The sequence below is a fragment of the Ananas comosus genome, linkage group 7, assembly GCF_001540865.1.
Source record: "Ananas comosus cultivar F153 linkage group 7, ASM154086v1, whole genome shotgun sequence".
Taxonomy (NCBI): domain Eukaryota; kingdom Viridiplantae; phylum Streptophyta; class Magnoliopsida; order Poales; family Bromeliaceae; genus Ananas; species Ananas comosus.
The window spans coordinates 3482171-3505142 of record NC_033627.1 but is presented as its reverse complement, the minus strand read 5'-3'; the positions used below and the strand labels follow the sequence as shown (position 1 = coordinate 3505142).

General features: G+C 34.9%; 1 protein-coding gene across 1 annotated transcript; it reads left to right on the top strand.

Annotated features, from left to right (window-relative positions):
* LOC109712752 (cytokinin dehydrogenase 5-like) lies at positions 106 to 21649 on the top strand. Its single transcript, XM_020236502.1, is given in 8 exon segments — positions 106 to 292; positions 16821 to 16916; positions 16919 to 16978; positions 16981 to 17373; positions 17484 to 17611; positions 18382 to 18657; positions 19981 to 20246; positions 21018 to 21649. Coding segments are annotated over 8 exon segments (1752 nt in total). The 3' UTR covers positions 21364 to 21649.

Below are 22972 nucleotides of genomic sequence, written 5' to 3'. Positions count from 1 at the left end.
AGCTAGTTTGCTCCTCTCTTTATTGTGCAATACCTGTTGCCATGTTCTTATCAATGTTGTTACAACCTTAGAAGGGATGTCAAACGGGCCGAGCGGCCTGCGGGCATGGATACTGTAGCATCTGTGTGGGCCCAACCCGGCCCGGCATTTCGGGCCATGCTCCTTCAGGCCCAACGTCCCGGCACAGTCCGGCCCAAAAAGGGCCTAGGCCATGCCAAGCCGAGAAGAGGCCCGCAGCCCTGCACGGCACGGCCTAGCTGGGCCAACATGGCCAAGGAGCTCTCGTCCCAAGGTCTGTCCAATATACCAAAATTGTCCGTTGGACCAAAACCCCTTCTCAATTTATCTTTTTTTAAAAAATAATAAAAATTTATAAATTTTCCTAAAAAGTTCAAAATATTTATTATTTTGTTACTATTTTTATAAATTTAAATTTTTTTAATCAAAATATAGATTTAAATAGAAATAAATTATTAGTCATAGTTTTAACTACATGCAATCCCAAATTTTGTATTTGTTTGATGTGTTTGAGTCTAATTGTTGCACTTGGAACTGCATGAGGAGGCCCAATTACAGTAGTTGGAACTATGCTCGAATTAGTTGTAGATATAACTGTAGCAGTTAAAGAAAGTAAATTTAAATAGAAAGTAAACTCAGCTACCTAATTATTTTTTCAAATAAAAAATATCTTTCTTTTCTGTAATGGAGTTATCTCACCACCACAAATATAAAGTGATACAAATTTTCAACTATATGCAACCAAACAAATAATTTTGATAAAAATTTTCGACTACATGCAATCAAACAAATAATTTATAGCTACAGCATTTTCTACTACATCCAACGAAACGAAATCAATGTAGTTGTAACTATAGCATTTCCAACTGGATGCATCTTCACTGTATGTATCTTCGCTGCACTGCATTTCTAATTACGTCCAGCCAAACGACCTCTAAATTTAGGTTGCTTTATATTACTTTTGTAGCCTATCATCAGAAAAAGGTTACTTATTTATATGTGTTCAAATGGGCCTGGTTTGGGCTCATATTTTCATTAAACAGCAGAGTATATTTTGACCCATGGGCTGGCCCATTGGTGATGGGCCGAGTCTACAATATATCAAAAAAAAAAAAAACCGAGTCAAATGAGTGCCCTTTCTTTTTGAAGCATAACCTAATAGCCATTGGGTAAAAATGCATGGAGACCCCCTCAACTATAAACTAGGTTGAAATTCACCCCTCAAATTAACCTACTTTTGCTAACACCGTCTTTGACTTTGATTTATTTTATTTGAGTTACTTGGTTGGTCAAATAAAAAGTTTTATTGAATTAATTTAATGAATCTATAATTATTAGCTGTTTTTTATTCTAGTTCTGTTTACTAAAAAGCGATTAAAATAATTAAGATTGATGGAATTATCGACGAATTTGACAAAACTTAGGTACTTGAGTAATGTCACTTAATTTTTTTTAAAAAATAAAAAATTAAAGAGTTGTGAATCAAAATACAATTAAAGTTGAGGGTGCTACTTCAATTTTTTTTTCTCTTATTGATTAGTTTCTTCTTACTATTACTTCACATCCTCTTCAAGCATCCAAAGTATAAACTGTACACCTTGGAACATTACCTTTTCTTTCGTTCTTCTTCTTTATTTGCTACCACTAAAATTTGAGATATATTTTTGTAATGACCTAATCTAATAGCAATAATAACTTATTGAGCTCAAAACACTGGTTGAAAATATTTATACTCAATTATTATTATTAGAATATGTAGTTTTTTGTATTCTCAATCGGAACCTTTTTTGTCATTCAATGTAGAACAATTGATCCGATGTGAAATTATTGGGGTGTTATAGACTTCTCCTATTTAGACTTTCTCATCAGGTCCAAACCCGATTATAAACATATAGACTAAAATTGCCAAGTGCATAGCACTTAATTCTTATACTTTCGGTTGGTATTCGACTCTAATACCAAATGTAATAATCCAATCCATCAGCAATAATAATTCTTTGGGCCCAAACCACTGGCCTAAAATGTTTAAACCTAGTTATTATTACTAAAATATGCAGCCTCTTATATTTTGAATCAGAACTTCTTTTTAATTCGATAAGCAACTATTAGAGTGTTATAATATTTTTATTTAATGGCAACACAAGGCATCCTTGTGAGATAACAAAAAAGGAGGAGGAGGAGAGTCACAATTCACAAAGTGATCACATTATATACTTGTTTGTGACATGGTGTGGTACCAAAATGTTTTGCCACCCTAAAGCCACTACACAACACTGAACACTAGCAATCTACTCTCCTCTTTTTGGAGCCAAATCCACTCTCCCATATCCTCCTTGGGACCTTAAAAAGATATATGAGAATCTAGCTAGGGTTTGTGCCCACAGTCCCCTATCTTTCCCCTTCAAGCAAAAGCTGTATTGTGTAGGAGCTTTTCAAGTCAAATTCTATTTTTTCGGATGTGGGATAAGATGGATATGTACATACTTTGCCAACTTATTAGGGTTCTTTGTGGGGCATCACCTTCTCAACTTTTGAGACATAAATGAGTCAGGCAAGGCATACTTTAGAACTTCATTAGGAGATCTCTCACATGATAAGACTGCCCAAATAATCATGCATTCGCAGATGACCATCTTAACTTTATAAGTCGATCGTAAATATCTTATATATCATTTCTGTCATATTTTGTTAGGAGATGTTCTACATTTGCAAGCAAAACAACACATTGTTTTTAAATTGATCTGTGTGTTTAAAATGAGAAAGATAAGACTTATAAATCTTTCAGGATTGTGAATGTTGTTGAAATTATTAAAATTAGGGGTGGTTGGCTGATTGAACAGATGAATTGTTTGGAAATATTATATTAACTTTTTAAAGTTGAGATGTCATTTACTAAAACAAAACAGTTCAAGTGGTTACTGTACATTTATCTCTTCTTTTGCTAGATGGATAGATATATGGCTCTTTTGTGCCACATAAAGGGCCATCAAAGTGTGAGCCAAATTGAAAACCCACCACTCATATTAAACTTTGGGTACTTCTCTCACTTTCTCTAGCCCCCTATATGCGTTTGTTCAAATATTCTCTTTATTCACTGAAGTGTTTTGGGTTAAAAATTTTGCATGGATACATTTGTTCCTTTCTGGAGAGAGAAGAGACACGAATCTTTGAATCACAATGTATGGCCTTATCACTTTATCTTGAATATAAATATATAAAAATATTATTTTCTAACATTTTATGCTTTTGAAAAATAATGATTATTTCATTTGACTTAATACGAGAACAAAGTAGGAGATCCTAAACTCGAGTCCTGATAGGTTTCTAGCATTATTTATTTTCTATCAAAAATTTTGTATCTAAACGTATTTTATACTCAAACAGCTTAAGTTTTCGAAGAACGATGATTATTTTATATAATTTAATAGTTCACAACTCCATTATTCCTATCTTTTGTCTTACTTTAAAGATTGGCTCAACTCTCCAGAAACCTTGGTTTTATGCATTATCTATTTAGCAATTGGGAGTCTCTTTATGTTAATTTGTTCCTCTTTTTGCTTTTAAAGATCATTGCAATATTCTCCTATGTGACTTTTAAGATTGGCTGGTACAAGCAAATGCAGCTTTATGTTCTGACATTTTGATTGTTTGTTTAACTTTTTTTAAAAAAGTTTATATAGTTAGTGAAAAGTGATATTATTTATTAGTGCAAATGTGAAAGGCGTGCATGATGCAACTGAAGTACTCTTTTACTATATGGAAAAAATGATGAAGTGGATGAATGGGGAACAAGAATTGTTTGTGAGAGCAAACCTAATTTTGGCTTGGTTTGTATAAGCATAAAGTGCAACTAAGAGAGTAAGTTCCATCTACAGCTGGCAAAGTGCGGTTCCCCGATTAACGATCATTGTGGATGAAGTACGACTTCCTACAATATCGGCTAAAGCTAACGAGACGAGTCTATCTGCCTGAACCTGACGAGTATGTCAGAGTATAAAGAGGAGAGGAATGTAACACTCCCAGAATTTGAAATAGTTATAACTTGGTTATAGCATGTTGGGCGATGATTAAGCTCAAGATGTTAAGAACGCTAAGCATGCTAGAGCTATAGTAATTTTATGATGGGTTACTCCCTGAAAGCGGAGCGTCACACATGAACCCTGGCTAATTAATTTAATTTTGCTTCAACAAAATCGAACATTGAATTGTGCTTCTTTTCTGTCATTGCCTCATTTTTGGCAATTAATGGCCAAGCATATAATTTTTTTTAAAAAAATTTATTCATTGAGGAATACCCTAACTGTAAATAAATCTACAATCAATTTATCTAGCTACTCCATTATTTATTAGAAATCATAAAGGTAGATTAATTTCTATTCTCGACGTAACCCTAATTAATTGGAATCAATATATTTAGGGTTTGTTTAGCTTAGAGATTTTGAAACTATTTTTATTTTTAGAAGCAGAAAATTCCAAGTTCTAATCGACTTTCGGAATCCAAAGTTAGGAATTCCAATCTATAGTTAACACTAACGAACATAAATGTATCAAAAGAAATTTGAGTTTAAGCACTGCTAATGAAGGTTCGCAAATAATTGAAGCGACTGACCAAAGGGTTACCGAGTACACCTCAAATCAATACAGCATACGAGTGCAGTAGAAACAAGATCTTACGTAGATGAAAATAGACGAGAACGATCATAAAAAAAATAAGCACGAGAATAACGAAGTAATAAAGAATAAAAGAGATCATAGAATTTACGTAGTTCAGCCAACAATTTGTCGACCTTCGTCCACAGATAAGGCCATCTCAATGTGTTCTTCGATTAATCCACGACACAAATATACGAGTAAATTGGATTATAAGAATCTCTCTCTTAAGAGTTCTCCATATTTTTCTCTCTCAACTCTAAAACATGAATTATAAGGATTTATAACCCAGAATCTCAACTCTTGTAGGAAATGATCTCTACTGTTTATCCGTATTCGCTTCTAAGTTAATCACCTCTTAAAAAATTCCTCTTCAAGGTGTTCCTAGATTATCCCTAATCTCAAGGCACAAGATCTTCAACTTACTCAGTTCGTCACGAAGGTAAGTATCGGTACTCAGCTTAATTAGAGTACCAGTACTGAAACACTCTCAAAATTCTAGTACTGATACTCAAAATCGCGTACAAGTACGTATTCAATGCAAAAAAAAAAAAAAGGGGGCTTTTCACGGCTTCAGGTTCTGAAGAACTTCTAAGGTAGTTTTTAGTACCGGTACTTAAAAATTCAAGTTCGATACTTAACATCTAAAAACCTCAAATCTTGGATTATTTTTATCGTGATATCGATTTGAAGCATTACTACAATAGAATTAGATTATGAGGACACATTTTTAGGACACTTTTATATATGTGTCCCATTTATACCAAAATTTTTTTAAAAAATCAACTAAGGCCTAAATATAAAGCCCAATCCAATAAAAAATAAAAAGTTTCTCTACTCAACCAACCACACCTAGCTCACTCGGCCCGATTACAAATAAAAAAGAAAAATTCATCATCATCTCCCCTTCTCCTCCTTCGCCGACGCAGCCGACGTAGGGTTCCGATGGCTGAAGTTCGGCCGCGAGGATCTCGCAGGGACGATGGACAGCTACGATCATCACGTATCCCTCCGCCACAGGTCAGTGGAAGAGTGGGTGCCAAATATCAAGGCGGCCCTACCTATAACGACCCCACATGTAGCAACACTTTTGAAAAGTATCAGTAATTTAGCCAGCATTATTTTTTTTGACCTGTACCGATATTTAAAAGTATCGCTATACATCGTTTTTGTTGTAGTGCATTAATCCAACAATAAACTTGTTTAAATAGTATTTCTATCAGAAGTTTTAAACTTTCAGTTAGACGAGAAGAACTTTTGGAAAATGAGAATTTTTGTAAGAAGAGGCAAAAATGTGCATGGGATTCAATTTGAGACAAATTGGATATTTTTAAGTTTTCATCAAGACATGTATAGAAATACTATGTACTTTAAATTATATCTCTTTTTTAGAAATATGTAGCATACTATCAGTTTCATTTATTTTATTTAAAAATAACCTTAGCTAGAATGTAAATCAACTATGGCTCGAATTTGGGATCTCGGATACCAACTTTCAAGTCCTTTAAATTATATCTTGATTGCATGGATTTGTGGGGGTACGTTCATATGTAAAATTACAGTAGCAATTAATGTTATATTGGTACTTAGATTATATATATTTGGGACAATTTGGACAAATTAAGTACATGGTATTGAGCCACTTCGCTTGCATTTACGTACCCCTTTTATCAAAAGGGAACAAATACTTAAAACTTACGTGGAATTTATGTATGTGACTTGTAACTTTTAGGGCATACTACTCCTTAAGGGAAAATGTTTTTTGCAAATAGTTGGGCAGTGCATGCTTTTTATAGGAGCAGATGTGATGTTTGCAAAGTATATATAAAGTGCAAATATATAGTAGTTCTGAAGTGAACAATTTAATTATCGATTTTACAAAGAATTCCATGCATGTCATGTGAAATTATTGATTTCTCTTAACAATAATGACTTAATTAACATATTGTACGAAATTTCTTCTTTTTTTTTTAGAAAAAAATAGCAAGCTATTCGTTTTATTCATAAAGTGGCATGAACTTGGCAATATAGATAGGACAGCTAAGCCCTCGAGAAAAGTGGAAACAAAACATCAAAAAATAGAGAGAGAGAGGTAGAGGGGCAGAGAAAGGAAAGAAGGGGGAGGAGGGTAAAGCTATAAGTGTATAATTAAGGATATTATTCTAACCAATCCTACGTTAGTGAATGCATACGGCAAAGAACTTGAGTCGGACTTGAGCCTCGTCCCTAAAGATAACAATGTTTCTTTCTAGTCAGATTGTCCACCATGTAGCTGAAAGTTTGATGAGTCCATTTATTCAACTATGGCTATCAATCTTGCTGCAACGTTTCTTCCAAAGCCCTGTTACAGTACTATATTCAGGCGACGTAGTAGACAAGTCATTTGTCGAGCCAAAAAGCAGATACCAAAAATAAAGATATCTTCTTTTTATATAACAAAAAGAGGCAATACGCGCCCTTTGACATAATATATCCAAGTTTAGAAATCAATGTAAAACTCCATCAAAAGTTTAGGAACTAATGTTCTAACTAATTCATCACCTTAAGCGAATAAAGCTAAAAATATGCATATGCGTGACAGAGAAAGCAACAACTGAAAAATCAGGAAGGTTCGGCTCTCGGTCTCAAAAGATATCGAGTGATAAACCTGAATCAAGCTGAGTCATATAATTGAAAACCACTTTGTTTTTATACACCCCACCACCCACCAATTTTGAATGGTTGATCACTTCAATATATATATGGCTCCACAGCTACACTTCAACTACACAACTTGGCAAAAGATACACACATCATATATATATATATATATATATAGTAGGGCTACTGTGCTATTAGGAGCACAGCAGCCCTTGTGCTCCTAAGTTCTTAACCGCCCATCAAATTTGATAGGTGGTTAGGGTGAAAGAGAGAAGAGAAATTGAAGAGAAATTCAAAGAGAAGAGAAATTGAAAAACCCAATTTCTCTTCAATTTCTCTTTTCTCTTTCACCCTAACCACCCATCAAATTTGATGGGCGGTTAAGAATTTAGGAGCACAAGGGCTGCTGCGCTCCTAATAGCACAGTAGCCCTACCTATATATATACTATATATATATATTATATATATATATAGAACGATGCTACTATGCTATCGAAGCACGAAGCCTTCCGTGCTTCCAGCTTGTTTTCGATGTTGCGACTTTCGAATCGTCGATCGGCTCCGTTAAACTTGATCGACGATTCGAAAGTCGTAACATCGAAAACGAGCTGGAAGCACGGAAGGCTCCGTGCTTCCGATAGCATAGTAGCCTCACTCTATATATATATATATATATATATATATATATATTGAAAGGAAAGTGTGGTTGAGACAAGCCACATGGTTCACAATGTGGTCCTTCTCCTGTTGTTTATTGATCATGCGCGCGTATAATCATTGGAGTGCTTGCGCGCCAATATCATTTCATACTCTTGATCGAATTACTTATAAATTTAGTTTCTACATTAAAGAAAAGTCATTATATAATACTGTATGCATTGAAGTATGAGATCAGATAGATGACGACTAAGAATATACTGTGAATAAGAATGATCCGATAACCCTATATTATAAAGTTAGTCCAATTTATACCTGATCCAGAAATAAGCAACACTAGTACGTAGTTCATTCATGAAGTAATTAATTAAACAATGCCTCAATGTATCGGAATTTGTAACTAAACACTATTACTATGAACTTAATTAGTATAGTAGTCGAGAAATTATCTTATCATCAATCAAGTTTGGAGTGGAGAGCATTTTTTGCGTGCCTATTTAATTATGAGCAAAAGTGAATACATGTAAACAAAGAATTAAACATGGCCACATGCATGGTTTTTTTTTTTTTTTTTAAAAAAAAGGGGGGCTTTCTAGATGTTCAATTTTGTTGGCTTGACCCTAGTCATCACTACTACTTCAACCTGGTCACGTGAGTCAACATATACAATATATATCTTCTATACATTCTCCATGCGTCTACACTAATGGTGATAATAATAATAACAATAATTAATAATACATATATGTTTGAATATGATATCGATCGAGTTAAATATGTAGTTAATGAAGAGTGGCTTATAAGCAAGAACAAATAACATAATTTTCACTCTTCCTAATAGGATCGATTAGAGGCAAAAATAAAAGGTGTTATGTCTCTATCTTTTACTAAATAAAAAATGGAAAATGCTTAATGATTCATAATTCATACATGGGTTTAAGCATATATAATTATTGCCATAAAGATTCAAAAACTAACTATGAAATACCGTTTAGCTTGGCTTCTTGAAAAGCAAACACTTTATGAATTTAAAAGTAATTTAAGATGTTCTCATTTGATGTAAACTGAAAAGCTAAATTGGGTCGTAGAACTTATATTTTAGCAAAAAGCAATATTAAGAGTTATAATTAATACCTTTGTTGAAAGAACCCACCACCTCATGAAATTGAAAGAATTTGAAATAGACTCTGATGCCATATTATACTTAACAATAATTAAAATATAAAATATGATTAATTGCATACAGCTCTTTGTAAATATATAGAATAGCAAATATATCCCTATAATATTTAACTTTTTATTTTTGCCCTTGCAAAAGTCTAGTGATATTCATATTTACCCCTCTGGTTTGTTACTGTTAGAGCACTGATTATTTTTTAACAGCAGATAAGTGAAATAACATTTTTGCTCTTACAAATATATCCCTCTAAAATCCCATTATGTAGAAATGTCCTCCTAAAAAAATATTTTATCTAATAATATAAAAGTTGTAAAAAGGTCAATTTAACCCATCGACTAACTAGAGTAAAATATTTTACTCATGGTTAACTATATATATTTTTCTAACGGATCCCAACAGTATGGATATATATATTTGAAAATGATAGAATTTTTGCAGAGATAAAAATAAAAAATTAAACTTTGTAGAGATATATATGCTATTCGATATGTTTATAGAAAGCTGTATATAATTAAACAATTAAAATATGACTCTTTTTTTTACTAAACTCATACTAAACTCATTTACAACTTTTTTTTCTTTTGTGAGGGCGCCCATGTCTACGCTCTTCTTTTTCCATATATCTAACCAACGTGGAAAGATTGCAAAGTAAGTGGTCCCCCTTATATATAAACCAGTGAAGGCAACCGCGCGTTACGGCAGATTGACTTCATAAAAATAAATAAATAAATAAAGCTAAAAAATAAAAAATTTTAAAAAAATTAAAAAATAAAAAAGAATACAGATAAAAGAAACTGAAGAATAAGTAGTAGCTGCTAAAGTAAAAAAGTAAGAGAAAAACTATAAAAATATTATTTTTATGGCAACAATAAAAATTGAGAATTAAAATATTATATGCCTCACAGCCAGAAATTACGACTAATAAAAGTTTAGAGACTAAAACATTACTTATCTCATAGTTTAAGCAAGAAAATGTAACGCATTAAAATTCAAGAACTATAGTGTCAAGGGTGTTATAATTTGAAGATGAAAAGAATTATTATTCCAAATAAAGACAAAGTTGAGTGTTGATCTGTTTTGTTCAATTTGCAATTTCATTCAAGGAAAGAATATAGTAAACTATCTAACAAATTTTAAAATGCCTAATTGTTAAAATTAAAAGTCGACCAATCATGTTTTCGATATTCTAAAAAATTTTAAATGTGAAATTAACCGTTCATCAGACTACTAATATTAGATCAAAAACTGATATTAAAATCAAAATAAAATCGTACATAACTTTTCTGAACTATAAATCATTTTGAATCGTCTATCAGACCTTTCAAAATTTTATTTTTACTATCCAACTATTATATATGTTAGATTTGAGTCAGTCAATAATAATTTGACTTTAAATTTTGAATGCGTCGTTTAACTTACACCATTTACTTTGTGTACTTCATATAATTCTCACAACTAAATTTATTAAAATAAATAATTAACTTAAACTCCAATCTATCTTTTATTTTTTATTATACAATCTATATCTGAGTGATCAATATTATAATATTAAAATTTATATCTGCTATATACAATCTAAACTATTTGAAATTTACGTATAAAAAATTATATATTTTAAATTTTTATAATAAAAAAGAAATACTAGATTGAATTAAAAAAAAAAAGTTCAATCGATCTCTTATATCTAAATTGGTGAAAAAAAAAAAAAAAAAAAAAAAAAAAAAAAAAAAAAAAAAAAAAAAAAAAAAAAACTGTACCGTCTCTTCTCGGCTGGATCCCACGGCCCCTCCCTCTCTGCAACGTCGCCAACATGACTCAAAATTTATTATATACAATAGATAGATGATGCAAAGTTTTGGGGGAATCAATAGATCTTATTCGATCTTTAGTAGCTTTCACTTCCAAAGGAACAAAACCCTGTCTCTTTATTAATTGCTACTCTTGTTTACACCAAAAGTGGGGAGCAAAATGTGCCCTCATTAATTGTCGGATATTAATTTATTGAAAGGGAAATGCTTTGGTTTTATATTATTATTATTATTATTTAGTTTCATATATTGTTTCAGTATTGACACATATAATACTATAATAGGAGCGCATTTATTTATTTCATACGCGCACTCTAATATATCACAGAGATTCTGCCGACGCACTAAATACCATACGATTGTAAGAAATTTACTGCATGTTATATATATTGTTCAAAACAGTCGATCTTATAAGAACTATTCAAAAGTAATTTTAACACTCTCACTCGCATGCAGCAGCACGCAATGTCAAAATTAGTTTTAACAAAATTCTGGCAATTTCTAATGCATGCTTCTGGTTGATTCGAGCAACAACTACATGTGTATGAAAGCTTGGTTGGTATAAATGTTGGGGGAAAAAAAATTAAATGGAAATAAATTGTGCCCACATATATTGTGTACATGTGGATCCTGCAGGATCTTGTTGAAAAGATTTGGTTGTCCGGAATTTAAATTTTGAAAGTTAAAGGGAGGGGAATTGGGGAGAACGATTGAAAACGAGGTGATATATATAGGATTGAAGGGCAATAAATTTTGGGGGATTCATTATTATGGAGCTGCAAATTCAAAATGTGACTTGTCTTTTATTTTTAAGGGACTTAGTAATATCATCCCCTTTTTATACTATTTTCTTATATATTCTAATTCTTTATGCATGTTAAGGATTCACATGTGAATAGTTTCATATCGAATAATTACTGATAGAGTAAAAAGTTGATATATTATAGTGGATCGAGTCGTCCGACCAAGCTTAAGCATTTAGATTGAATGAGCTCCATCAGATATGTCATAACTTAAACTTCGATGACGCACTTTTCTCTACTGATCAACCATGCATACATGACATTAAATAAGTTGCGTGGGTAATTAAGAAATGAAAGATTGAGATGGACTAAAATAATCTCCATTTAGCATGCAAGAATTAAACTCTTGTTGAAATGGAGACAGGCACTCTCATCCTTCTTTGGACAAATGTAGATGTCAGAAGATCAAATTAACTACATGCATGGGAGTGCACAAAAAAAGGGCAATTACAAGAAGAGTTATAAGGGTCTCCACATTTTAATGATTTTGGGTTGTGATCACCTCTATGTATATATAAGCCCCCTGAAAAAAGTATTAATTTGTGTGCTTTGTTAGAATATATAGTATTAGTAGTGTAAGAAAAATATTTACTATCAACATTTTAACCCTTAAATTGTTTAAAAATTAATATTTGATGTTAATACGAGTATTGTTTCAAGGACTAAAAAATTGGTAGTGAATATTATTCCTTTACTAATGATACTGTTGTAACTGAACTCTTGTCAATGTACATTAAAAAAATTTAGGCTAAATTACAGAAAATTCCTCTGTCAAAACCCGATTTAATTTTCACTTTCCCCTCCCATGATTTAAAAACCTACATTTTGCCCCCTTGTAAAATAAAAAATGTTCACAGGAGGGTACGGCGTGAACTGTGATGATAAAATAACCATTTTGTCCCTCACCATTATGCCCCTCATATGTTCACAAGAGAGAAAACTGAGAGCATTTTTTGCATAAAAAATATATAATAATATTTTATAAACAGAACCCTAACGGATTACTAACGGCAGGGGACGAAGTGAACATTTTTCATTTTACAAGGAAGCAAAGTGTAGGTTTTTAAATGACAGAAAGGGAAAGTGAAAAATCGGGTTTTGACAGGAGGGTTTTATGTAATTTAGCCAAAAATTTATATAACTGCACTACACTTGAGGCGTATATTTTAAAGGCATCTTTAAGACAAAATCTACATAGCAAATTAAGATATGTTGATATGCACTTGCTAGCTAGCTAGGAAGTGTGGCATTAGTTAATCATCCTAAAATTTTCATTAATTAATTTCTTTTAGGTTCATTTCTAAGGATCAACTAATAATTCTTTGGATTAAGTATCTCAAATGGTGATAACTAAGAAACTCACAAGGGCTTGCAATTACTTGTCATGAGCTGGTTTCATTGTACAAGACATAAAATATCCATCCATGCAATTCCTATCCTCCACAAAAGTACTGTACTACATATGGTACCTCTAATACCATGTACTCATGTAAATATATGCTTTAATTGTTTCAACCATGTTGAGATTGCTCTAGTGCATCAAAGATATCTTTTTATTTAATTGTCTAGGGAATATAAAGATTTAGAATATGTAAATTAATGAAGTACTATAGGATACAAAGATTTGCAATGTTCCAAGAGTTTTGTAATTTCAACTGCTACGATTTGTCCATAATCATGTACACAAATTGGTACTAAAAATATTTTTAAATGTGTCATTTTTAGACATACAAGGAGCCATGCAGTACAGACCTATTTAGATACGGTGATATTCTTTTTTTATTTTTTTGATTCGACTATATAAATTTGTACATGCTCTTCTTCTTTTTTTTACTTGTAACTTTTCTGTAAGACAAGTGCTATGTGCATGTTGGCTATCCTTAGTATAAGTAACAAAGAACTTGATAGTTAATATCTGTATATATATAACAAAGTAAAAATAGGTCTTGTGCAATTAATTAACCCCAAAAAAAACCAAAATTTAGGGCTAGTTGATTAGAATACTTCCAAATCTTTGATCAAAATGTTGGCAATGTTTTGATCTATAAGATCAAGATCTAGCAGCTCAAGAAGACGCATAAAATCTTAAATTTAGGACCTATTAGATCAAGAGGGTATTATGTACATGTAAATCTATATGTTTTTTTTTTGTTTATATGGTTCGATTTCGAGTTCATTACAAGTTCAGTAGGAATCAAGTAGTCACTAAAACCATTGCCTCATTTGAAGCCATTCATTTTTGCTTTTAACTCTTCCCTCTTTGTTGAATTAACATCTCCATTTAGATTTGAATATATAATATCTATAGTTCTCACCACCAAATGGTGACATATAAATTAACTATATATATATAAACATAGTTGTACGATTTGGGTGCATCAACAGTGGATTGCATCTTAGATCTTTTGCAAAACCACCAATCGACATTAATTAATGCATTAATATTAAATAGAGGGGACCATTTTTTTCCTTACTTTATGTATCCTAATTAATTGCTAATTAGTTACCATAGAGGATCAAAGTGGACTAGTCAAACCCTTTTTGGAATTACAGCTCTAGTTTTGTTCCTTTTCAGCAGAAATTTCATACTCCAATTTGTAATTCATGCATTTATAATTTTGGATTTTTCTTGATAATTTTGCATCATATTCAGATCATATTTGAGATTATCAGTATAGTATATATATATCTTAGTGATTGCTTCATATTCTGCGTATCTAAATCACCGAAAAAGTTTGCATATATATACTGGTGTTTAATCTATAAAGAACAAGTTGAAGAACATCATGTACATTAATTGGTTTGGTATAATCAAATTGCTTTGCGGAGGAATAAAAGAGAGGAGGCACAGGACAATTTATACAAGGTTAGCTCCACCTATCCATCCTCTCTCCCCACCACTCTATCTGAAAATCTACAGTAGTTGAACATTCCTCTTCCTCTCTATCTATAAATTATTGCGCGCACAGTGCATCTGTATGTCCCGTGCGCTATCTTTTCTGCACCATTTATCTCATCTCATATTTTTAATGTTTTACTCGCTAATTATCATGAAGTTTCCTTCTAAATTTAAGATGTAACTGACACCTTTTATACGATAAAAATTGAAAAGGGATATATCGTGATGAGTGGAATATATGTTGTGATGCTAGAGTCGAAATTTCAGAGGTGATAGTCTCTTTTTTTCTCTTGAAAAAATAAAAAGAAAAAAAATTATAGGTATTTGCCAAAGGCCGAGCTCGGGTTAACGACAATACAAGCATACAAAGGATTGAATCCTATTCTATTCTTATCCAAACAGATAAATTAGAATAGCAGAAGCAAATCCGTTCCACTTAAAATTTTCGAATCATATCTGAAATTTCAATCCCACACCTCAGACTCGAAAGAAAATTCATGCCGCAACGAATTATTTAGATGAGCCTATACATACATACATATATATATATATATAGAGTGAGGCTACTATGCTATCGGAAGCACGGAGCCTTCCGTGCTTCCAGCTCATTTTCGATGTTGCGACTTTCGAATCGTCGATCGGCTCCGTTAAACTTGATCTAGAGTATTTGAAGTACCTAGAAAATAAATTTTATGATTTTACGATATCATTTGCCTAGTGAACGAAGGGGCTCAAAATCAACGGCTGAAAATAAAAATCTTACAAAATGTAATAATACGACATTAAAATTTTAAATCAAAGATATTGATCTTGTTTTATATAGTATAAAGAATTTTCTATCAAAATTTCACGTGATTTGGATATTTCTACACCGTTAAACTTGCAAACGGCTCACTACGGCCATTGAAATTTGTTGATTTTGAGCCTATTCGATCACTAGGCAAATGATATCGAAAAATAATAAAATTTATTTTCTAGGTACTCCAAATACTCTAGATCAAGTTTAACGGAGCCGATCGACGATTCNCGTAAAATCATAAAATTTATTTTCTAGGTACTCCAAATACTCTAGATCAAGTTTAACGGAGCCAATCGACGATTCGAAAATCGCAACATCGAAAATGAGCTGAAAGCACGGAAAGCTCCGTGCTTCCGATAGCATAGTAGCCTCACTCTATATATATATATATATATATATATATATATATATATTAGTAATAGTATACTAACTCAACCCAATATAGCGTCTCACCATTTGCCTTCAATTTCATCTCTATTTTTAATTTTTAAAATAATTTAAGTGTGGAAGGTACAGTAAATCGGTTTAACGTTGACTTTGTCTAGTCTTCTGCTGACGTGGTGGACAAGGGCCAGGGAGAAAAACTCGGCCCATGTGATACCCAACCTCAACATGGACCCACCAACAATCCGTCTAAAAGAAAAAGAAATTTGAATGCACGGTCATATTGATAACTGATATCTCCAACTAATTAAAATGGGTCCTTCAAATTTATTCATTTATTTTTTTAAAAAAATATATATATCTTATTCGTTTCGTTTATTTTATTTAAAAATAAATTTAGCTGAAAATGTCAATCAAGTAGGATTTGAATTTGAAAGATCTCGACTATCAACCATTAAATTCTTTATCATTTGCAATACGAAAAATAGATTATTTATTTAATTTTTTTAAAAAAATAAAAGAATATATTCTCTCCGTCCCCAAATAATATCAATCCACGTGTCGACGTACACAAGCTGCTATCCTTTTTTTCTCTTTTCCGTTTTAACCTCACCCGCATCATCATCATCTTCATCATCATCTTCATCATCATCATATCATCCTCCACATGCGAATCTTTGACATGTTGCGTGGAGAGAGAGGATGATCCAGCGCCGTCGATGATCTCTTTAAAATTCGTGCGCGCGATCTCGGCTTACGTTAGCGATCGCCCCCCTCCGCCTCCCCTCCCTATATAAACCCCAAAACACACCCCCCATAATTCTCCCCCACACCACACCCTCCTCTTAACTCTCTCTCTCTTCTTCTCTCTCTCTTCTCTTCTCTCTCTCTCTCTCTCTCTCTCTCTACTACGGCGCACGTTAGCACGTAGCCATGGCCAGAGTATGAGCGTATCCTACTACTATTAGCGTGTCGCGGTAGTCTCGACCGTTGGCCCACACTTCCTCCTCCACGTGGGGCGCGCAGGCACGTGCTGGCCCGGCTTCAGCCTCGACCCCTGCGACACCCGCGCCGCCGCCGCGACTTCGGCCGGCTCTCGTCCCGGCCCGAGCCCGGCCGCCTCCTCCGGCCCGGCTCGGCGCCGACGTCGCCCGCCTCCTCCGCTCCGCCTTCGACTCCGCCCCGGCCCGGCCCGCCCCCGTCTCCGCCCGCGGCCACGGCCACTCCGCCCACGGCCAGGCCCTCGCCCCCGGCGGCGTCGTCGTCGACATGGCCCACCGGTCAGCCTCCACCGCCCCCCCCGGCCCGGCCTTCGACCCCGGTCTGGGCGGGCACTACGTCGACGTCTGGGCCGGGGAGCTGTGGGTCGACGTGCTGAACCGGACCCTCGAGCACGGCGGCCTCGCCCCCAAGTCCTGGACCGACTACCTCTACCTCTCCGTCGGCGGCACCCTCTCCAACGCCGGCATCAGCGGCCAGGCCTTCCGCCACGGCCCCCAGATTAGCAACGTCTACGACCTCGACGTCGTCACCGGTACACATATATTTATACACGCACCAAAATCGATCCATCGGTCTTTTAAAATTTATCATGCACGTAAGCGAAGGTGTTAAATATGTACACGTGTGTGTGTGTATGTGTAGGGAAGGGGGAGATTGTGACGTGCTCGGAGAAACAGAATGCGGAGCTGTTTCATGCAGTTCTCGGCGGGCTGGGGCAGTTTGGGATCATCACACGGGCGAGGATCGCGCTAGAGCGCGCGCCGACGAGAGTAAGCTTTTTCTTTTCTTTTATTTTTTGCTTACATTATATATATATATATATATATTGTAATTTGAGCTTGTCTTAAGGCTGTTGATATACTGATAATTATACATTAACTTATGCGGATATGTCCGCATTCATGCTCCACATAACATATTGAGATGCATGTATAGCTTGTTTTTGCTGGCTCTTTTGCTCACCAATATATAGCTCTACCCTAATTGGTAATGGAAAAAAAAGGGCTCGGGCTTGTTCGGTGCTATCCCATGACCTAATCATGTGCGAGGGGATAATTTCTCTCTCTCTCTCTCTCTCTCTCTCTCTCTCTCTCTTGTTTTGTTGTTTTGGGACCACGTTTTCTAGCTACGTAAACTTTGTTGTATTTTGCCATGCTGTTTGGAGGAGGAGGTAAGAGAGGTAGCATCCAAAAGAAGTTTTGTAGCCACCAATAAACTTTACTATGCGATAGTCATATCATATTATTTATAATCAGCTCGTCACATATATTTTTCTATTTGAAAAAAAATATAATAAAAATATTTTTTCTAACAATTATGATGGGACAGATAAATTTAAAAAACTATTTTGATTGGTAAGTAAAGCCAGCAATATAACTAATATATTCTAGATTTATTTAAATGAGAAATCTTATTTATAGTAAGATGTATGATTAAAACGGAATCTTTGTCATGCACGCGAATGTGATATTAACAGTGATTTTCTGTTTCTATTATTGTAAAAAGTTAATTAATTAAGTGATTAATTAATAAAAATTAGGTACGATGGATCCGGGTGCTCTACTCCAACTTCACGGCGTTCACCAGGGACCAGGAGCACCTCATCTCCCTCCACGCCGCCGCCGCGAGCGGGCGGTTTGACTACGTCGAGGGGTTCGTCATCGTCGACGAGGGCCTCATCAACAACTGGCGCTCGTCCTTCTTCTCCCCGCGCAACCCCGTCAAGATCACCTCCCTCGCCGGCGGCAACGGCGTCCTCTACTGCCTTGAGGTGACCAAGAACTACGACGAGTCCACCGCCGGATCCGTCGATCAGGTCGGCACGGCACCACCGATACACTGAGACTATTTCTGAATTATTTTCTCACCGTCAAATCAAATTTTAAGAAAAACACATTATAATCAATTAGAGAGCCGGTCGTAAATCCCTTATTCATTCTAAACGAATCGGTATAGAAGTTTAACGGAGACGGTCGCCGAGTTGGGACAGCTGGGAAAAAAATACCCACCGTTCATCAAGTGAAAAGCACGAATCTCAAAGCACCGTGAGCAGGTCCTATGTTTAACTTGTCACTTGACCTACCCTTTGACAGCACAAATTCTTCTTTACTATTTTCTTATCTTAGCTATTTTGTCAGTATATATATATATAGCTGAGGTGATTTATCTGATATTTTCGCTCACATGCACCAGCAAAAAAAAGTGTTAAACCTACTCATAATCCCATCAATTTTTATATTATTGTCATAAAAATATACAAACTTTATCTAAATTATGAATAATTTTGAATCGACTATGTAATATCTTAAAACTTTGATTCTATTATCCGATTTTTTAATTTGTTTTATTTGAGTGAGTCATTGATACTTTGACTTTAAAATTTAAACTAATTGCTTAATTTAATGAATTTATAGCTATCTAAATTACAAAAATTATACCAACTAAATATAAAAAAATAAATAACGCATTTAAAATTAAAATATCGTTGAGCAACTCAAATCAAACAAATTAAAGAGTTGGTTACTAATATTATTAAACTTTTGAAGAGTTGGATAGCTAACTCAAAATGATCCATAGTTCATATAAGTTCTGTATATTATTATCTTATTCTTTTTTTATTATTATAAATTATAAATAGTAGGTACCAATTGTATTCTTGGCGCGACAAGAAGCAGCCCATGTTTCATGCAACCCATTTGCTTTTGTTTTTGTTTTTGTTTTTGTTGTTGTTTAGTGTCACCCCCAACATTTACCTAAAATGGGCAATGATTAGGGCTTTTGTTATCAAGCCTAAGATTTTGTCATCGTAATTAAGCAACCCCCACTTGAAAAAGTACACATACCACGCACATGGCGAACATGGAGGAGATCTCCTCGCTAGATCTTATTCTCTCGCCCCGTCACTATTTTATCACCATCTTATTTTGTAACCTAACTATATATATATGTATGTATATATATATATATATATGTATGTATACATACATATATATATATATATATATACATACATATATATATATACAAACCCATAAAATAAATAAATAAATTTTATGAAGAACAAATTGCAAGAAACCCCCTGTTGTAAGTACCAAATGAATTTCATGCGCATTAATTCTAGTTTGGTTTTCATTTTCAGGAAGTGGAGGCTCTGCTGAAGCAGCTGGAGTTCGTGCCGGGGACGGTGTTCACGACGGACGTGCCGTACGTGGACTTCCTGGACCGGGTGCACAAGGCGGAGCTGAAGCTGCGGGCGAAGGGGCTGTGGGACGTGCCGCACCCGTGGCTCAACCTCTTCGTGCCGGCGTCCCGGATCGCCGACTTCGACCGCGGCGTCTTCCGCGGCATCCTCGGCGCCAACAAGACCAGCGGCCCCATCCTCATCTACCCCATGAACAAGCACAAGTACATACATTCATTCATATATATATACATTCATTCATTGGTTAACCTCGATCGATCTCACCTTTACGTACGTACGCGCTCCTCATTTTGCATGCATGCATGCAATTAATTCACCACCTTTCCATGGTGCATTAAGATTTGCACAAAGTAAAATTCAATGCGTACATACATACACCCTTCGAAATTCAGTTCCTTAATCTGTAAACGAAAATACCAAAATTACAAGGGTATAAGTGAAAAACTCCCCTAATTAAGTTTAGTCTACATGGCACATGCTTTGCGCATTAGACCATAAAAATGGATTAATACTTGATCCAAATTAAGTGAGCGTAACACCACTAACACCGCCCTATTAATCACAACCGTCCAGGTGAAAATGACCGGACACAAATAAACAATCAGCGTACCCAATTTCCACCGACCCATCATGATCATTATTTTAAAATTCAAAGTGTTTCCGGTGGATAAATTACCACCATGGATGCATGGCGTTTAATTAGTGTTTCTTTTCGCCTTCTCATTGACTAATAAAAAACAGTAATTTTATTTACTTCTTTTTTTTTATTATTATTATAATTGGGTTGGTCCTTGTCCATTCATATTACAATCCACCCTTTAAAGTTCAAATATAATAAACTGGGCGGTCCCTAAAACGTTCAACAACTTGTAACTTTTAGTCCCTAACCTTCAAAAACGGCAATTAAGTTTATACAAACATAATTAATATTCAGATAAAAAGTTTATTAAATTTAGCTTGAAATCTTTCCCCAGGTGGGACGAGAGGAGCTCGGCGGTGATGCCGGACGAGGACGTGTTCTACCTGGTGGCGTTTCTGCGGTCGGCCTTGCCCGACTCGGGTGAGCCGACGCAGAGCCTCGAGCACCTGACCCGACAAAACCAACAAATACTCGACTTCTGCGACGAGTCGGGGATCGGCGCCAAGCAGTACCTGCCGCACCACAAGACCCGGGCCGAGTGGGCTCGCCATTTCGGGTCCCAGTGGGAGACGTTCCTTCGGCGCAAGTCCGAGTTCGACCCGAAGTTCATACTCGGATCGGGTCAAGGCATCTTTCAACCCGTTCCCTCTACCTCCTCTTCTCATTTGTTTCCCTCATGAGATGGCATGTGATGAATAGGAAGAGGAATTCTTTGTGTGAGAAAAGAAAAAGAGAGAGAGAGAGAGAGAGAGAGAGAAAATCATGGGGAAAAAAGGGAGAACAAGTTGCAAAATTAAAGGGTTATAACTCAAAAGGTGCGAAAAGATGATGGGTAAGATAGAGAGAATTTTACATTGATAGCTTACATACTATTTGTTGTGATGTAATATAGAAGCTCTTGTTTTTTGTGTATATAAAAGGGTTAAAGTTTCATGGTTATATAGATAGATTCCTAATGTTTACTTCTTTGTCTGTTCTGCTTGTGGTTCGATTTCCATGATGTAGTTAATTTAAAATGGCTGAAGCTTCTGCAAAAGTGACATCAATTTTATGATGGTACTGTTGCCAGATTTTGACTAAACTTGAGAAGGAATATATATATATAATTTTTGCATAACAAAAATCTTAAATTAAACTTTCAAGTGTTAAAAATACAAGCTCCAGACACCCTAATAGCTAGCCTCCTACTGAAGCTAGAAACAACAGCTTCTAAATAGAGCTCCTGCTTTTGAACCTTAGCCATTCAAATCCAAGTTCCACTCCAACAAGAAGCCTCGGATCCTTCATTTGACATTGCTCAGCTTCTGCTCCTCGATTAAAGAAGTTAACTAAACAATAGCTTAAGGTTCTTTTTACATAAAAATAACATAGATTTGTGTGATTGATGTTTCAGATGTCCCTAAGAAAGAAATCATGATTCAAGGCCTCACATGTTAGGAGATTGAAAGCACAACTAATAGGGCTAGAAAAAAGATGGAAGGGTGGGGAACCATCAATGCCAACTGAAAGGTAAAGAAAGGAACCAGAAGTGTCAATTTACTTTCTTCTTCCTATACAAGCATATGCCACAAATTATTCACCCAAGTCACTGTTCTTCAAAAAGTGGCTCATATGGGCAAGTTCACGGTATCGTCGCAATCGAGACAAATAACAAAATATTCAAAAATCTAAAATTTAAACCATCCATTGGTTGATGGAAAGGGACCTCACCTAAGGGACCAGCAGAGATATAGGTCAGGGTCACACTAAAAAAGTATGTATGGCCATATTGTACCATGTGGGCCAAGAGAATTCGGCCTGCGGATCGCATCGATACGATCCAAGAAACCGTAACTCTCTATTTCACAATCAGCATGCCGTGCGTCGCCCACGATCACAATCATGATGTTTCATAACATTTTAGAGAGATGTAGCTCTGATATCTTTCACCGTCGACATGAATTTGTATTGAGGAGAGCAAACTAAAGGTTTTGACCACAAAACACATTGATTAAATGCATATTGTGTTTTAATAGTTATTCCCAAATAAATATCTATTTGGTCACCAGATTCTTCAGGAGCTTAAAAAGCAGCAGAAGTGAAAAAGTTTGACAAAAAAAAAAAAAAAACAAAACGACTCAAATTCTTTACTACGAAGGAAAGCTAAAACGAAATTCAGAGACCCAAAAGGGAAAAGCTTAAGCCGAAGCATAAAGCTATTGAGATAGAAAGAGCTGTCAAACAGTACTTCAAACAGTTCTATAACATTGCAATTTTGCAAAATAATAAGTGATATCTTTTTCATCTGCT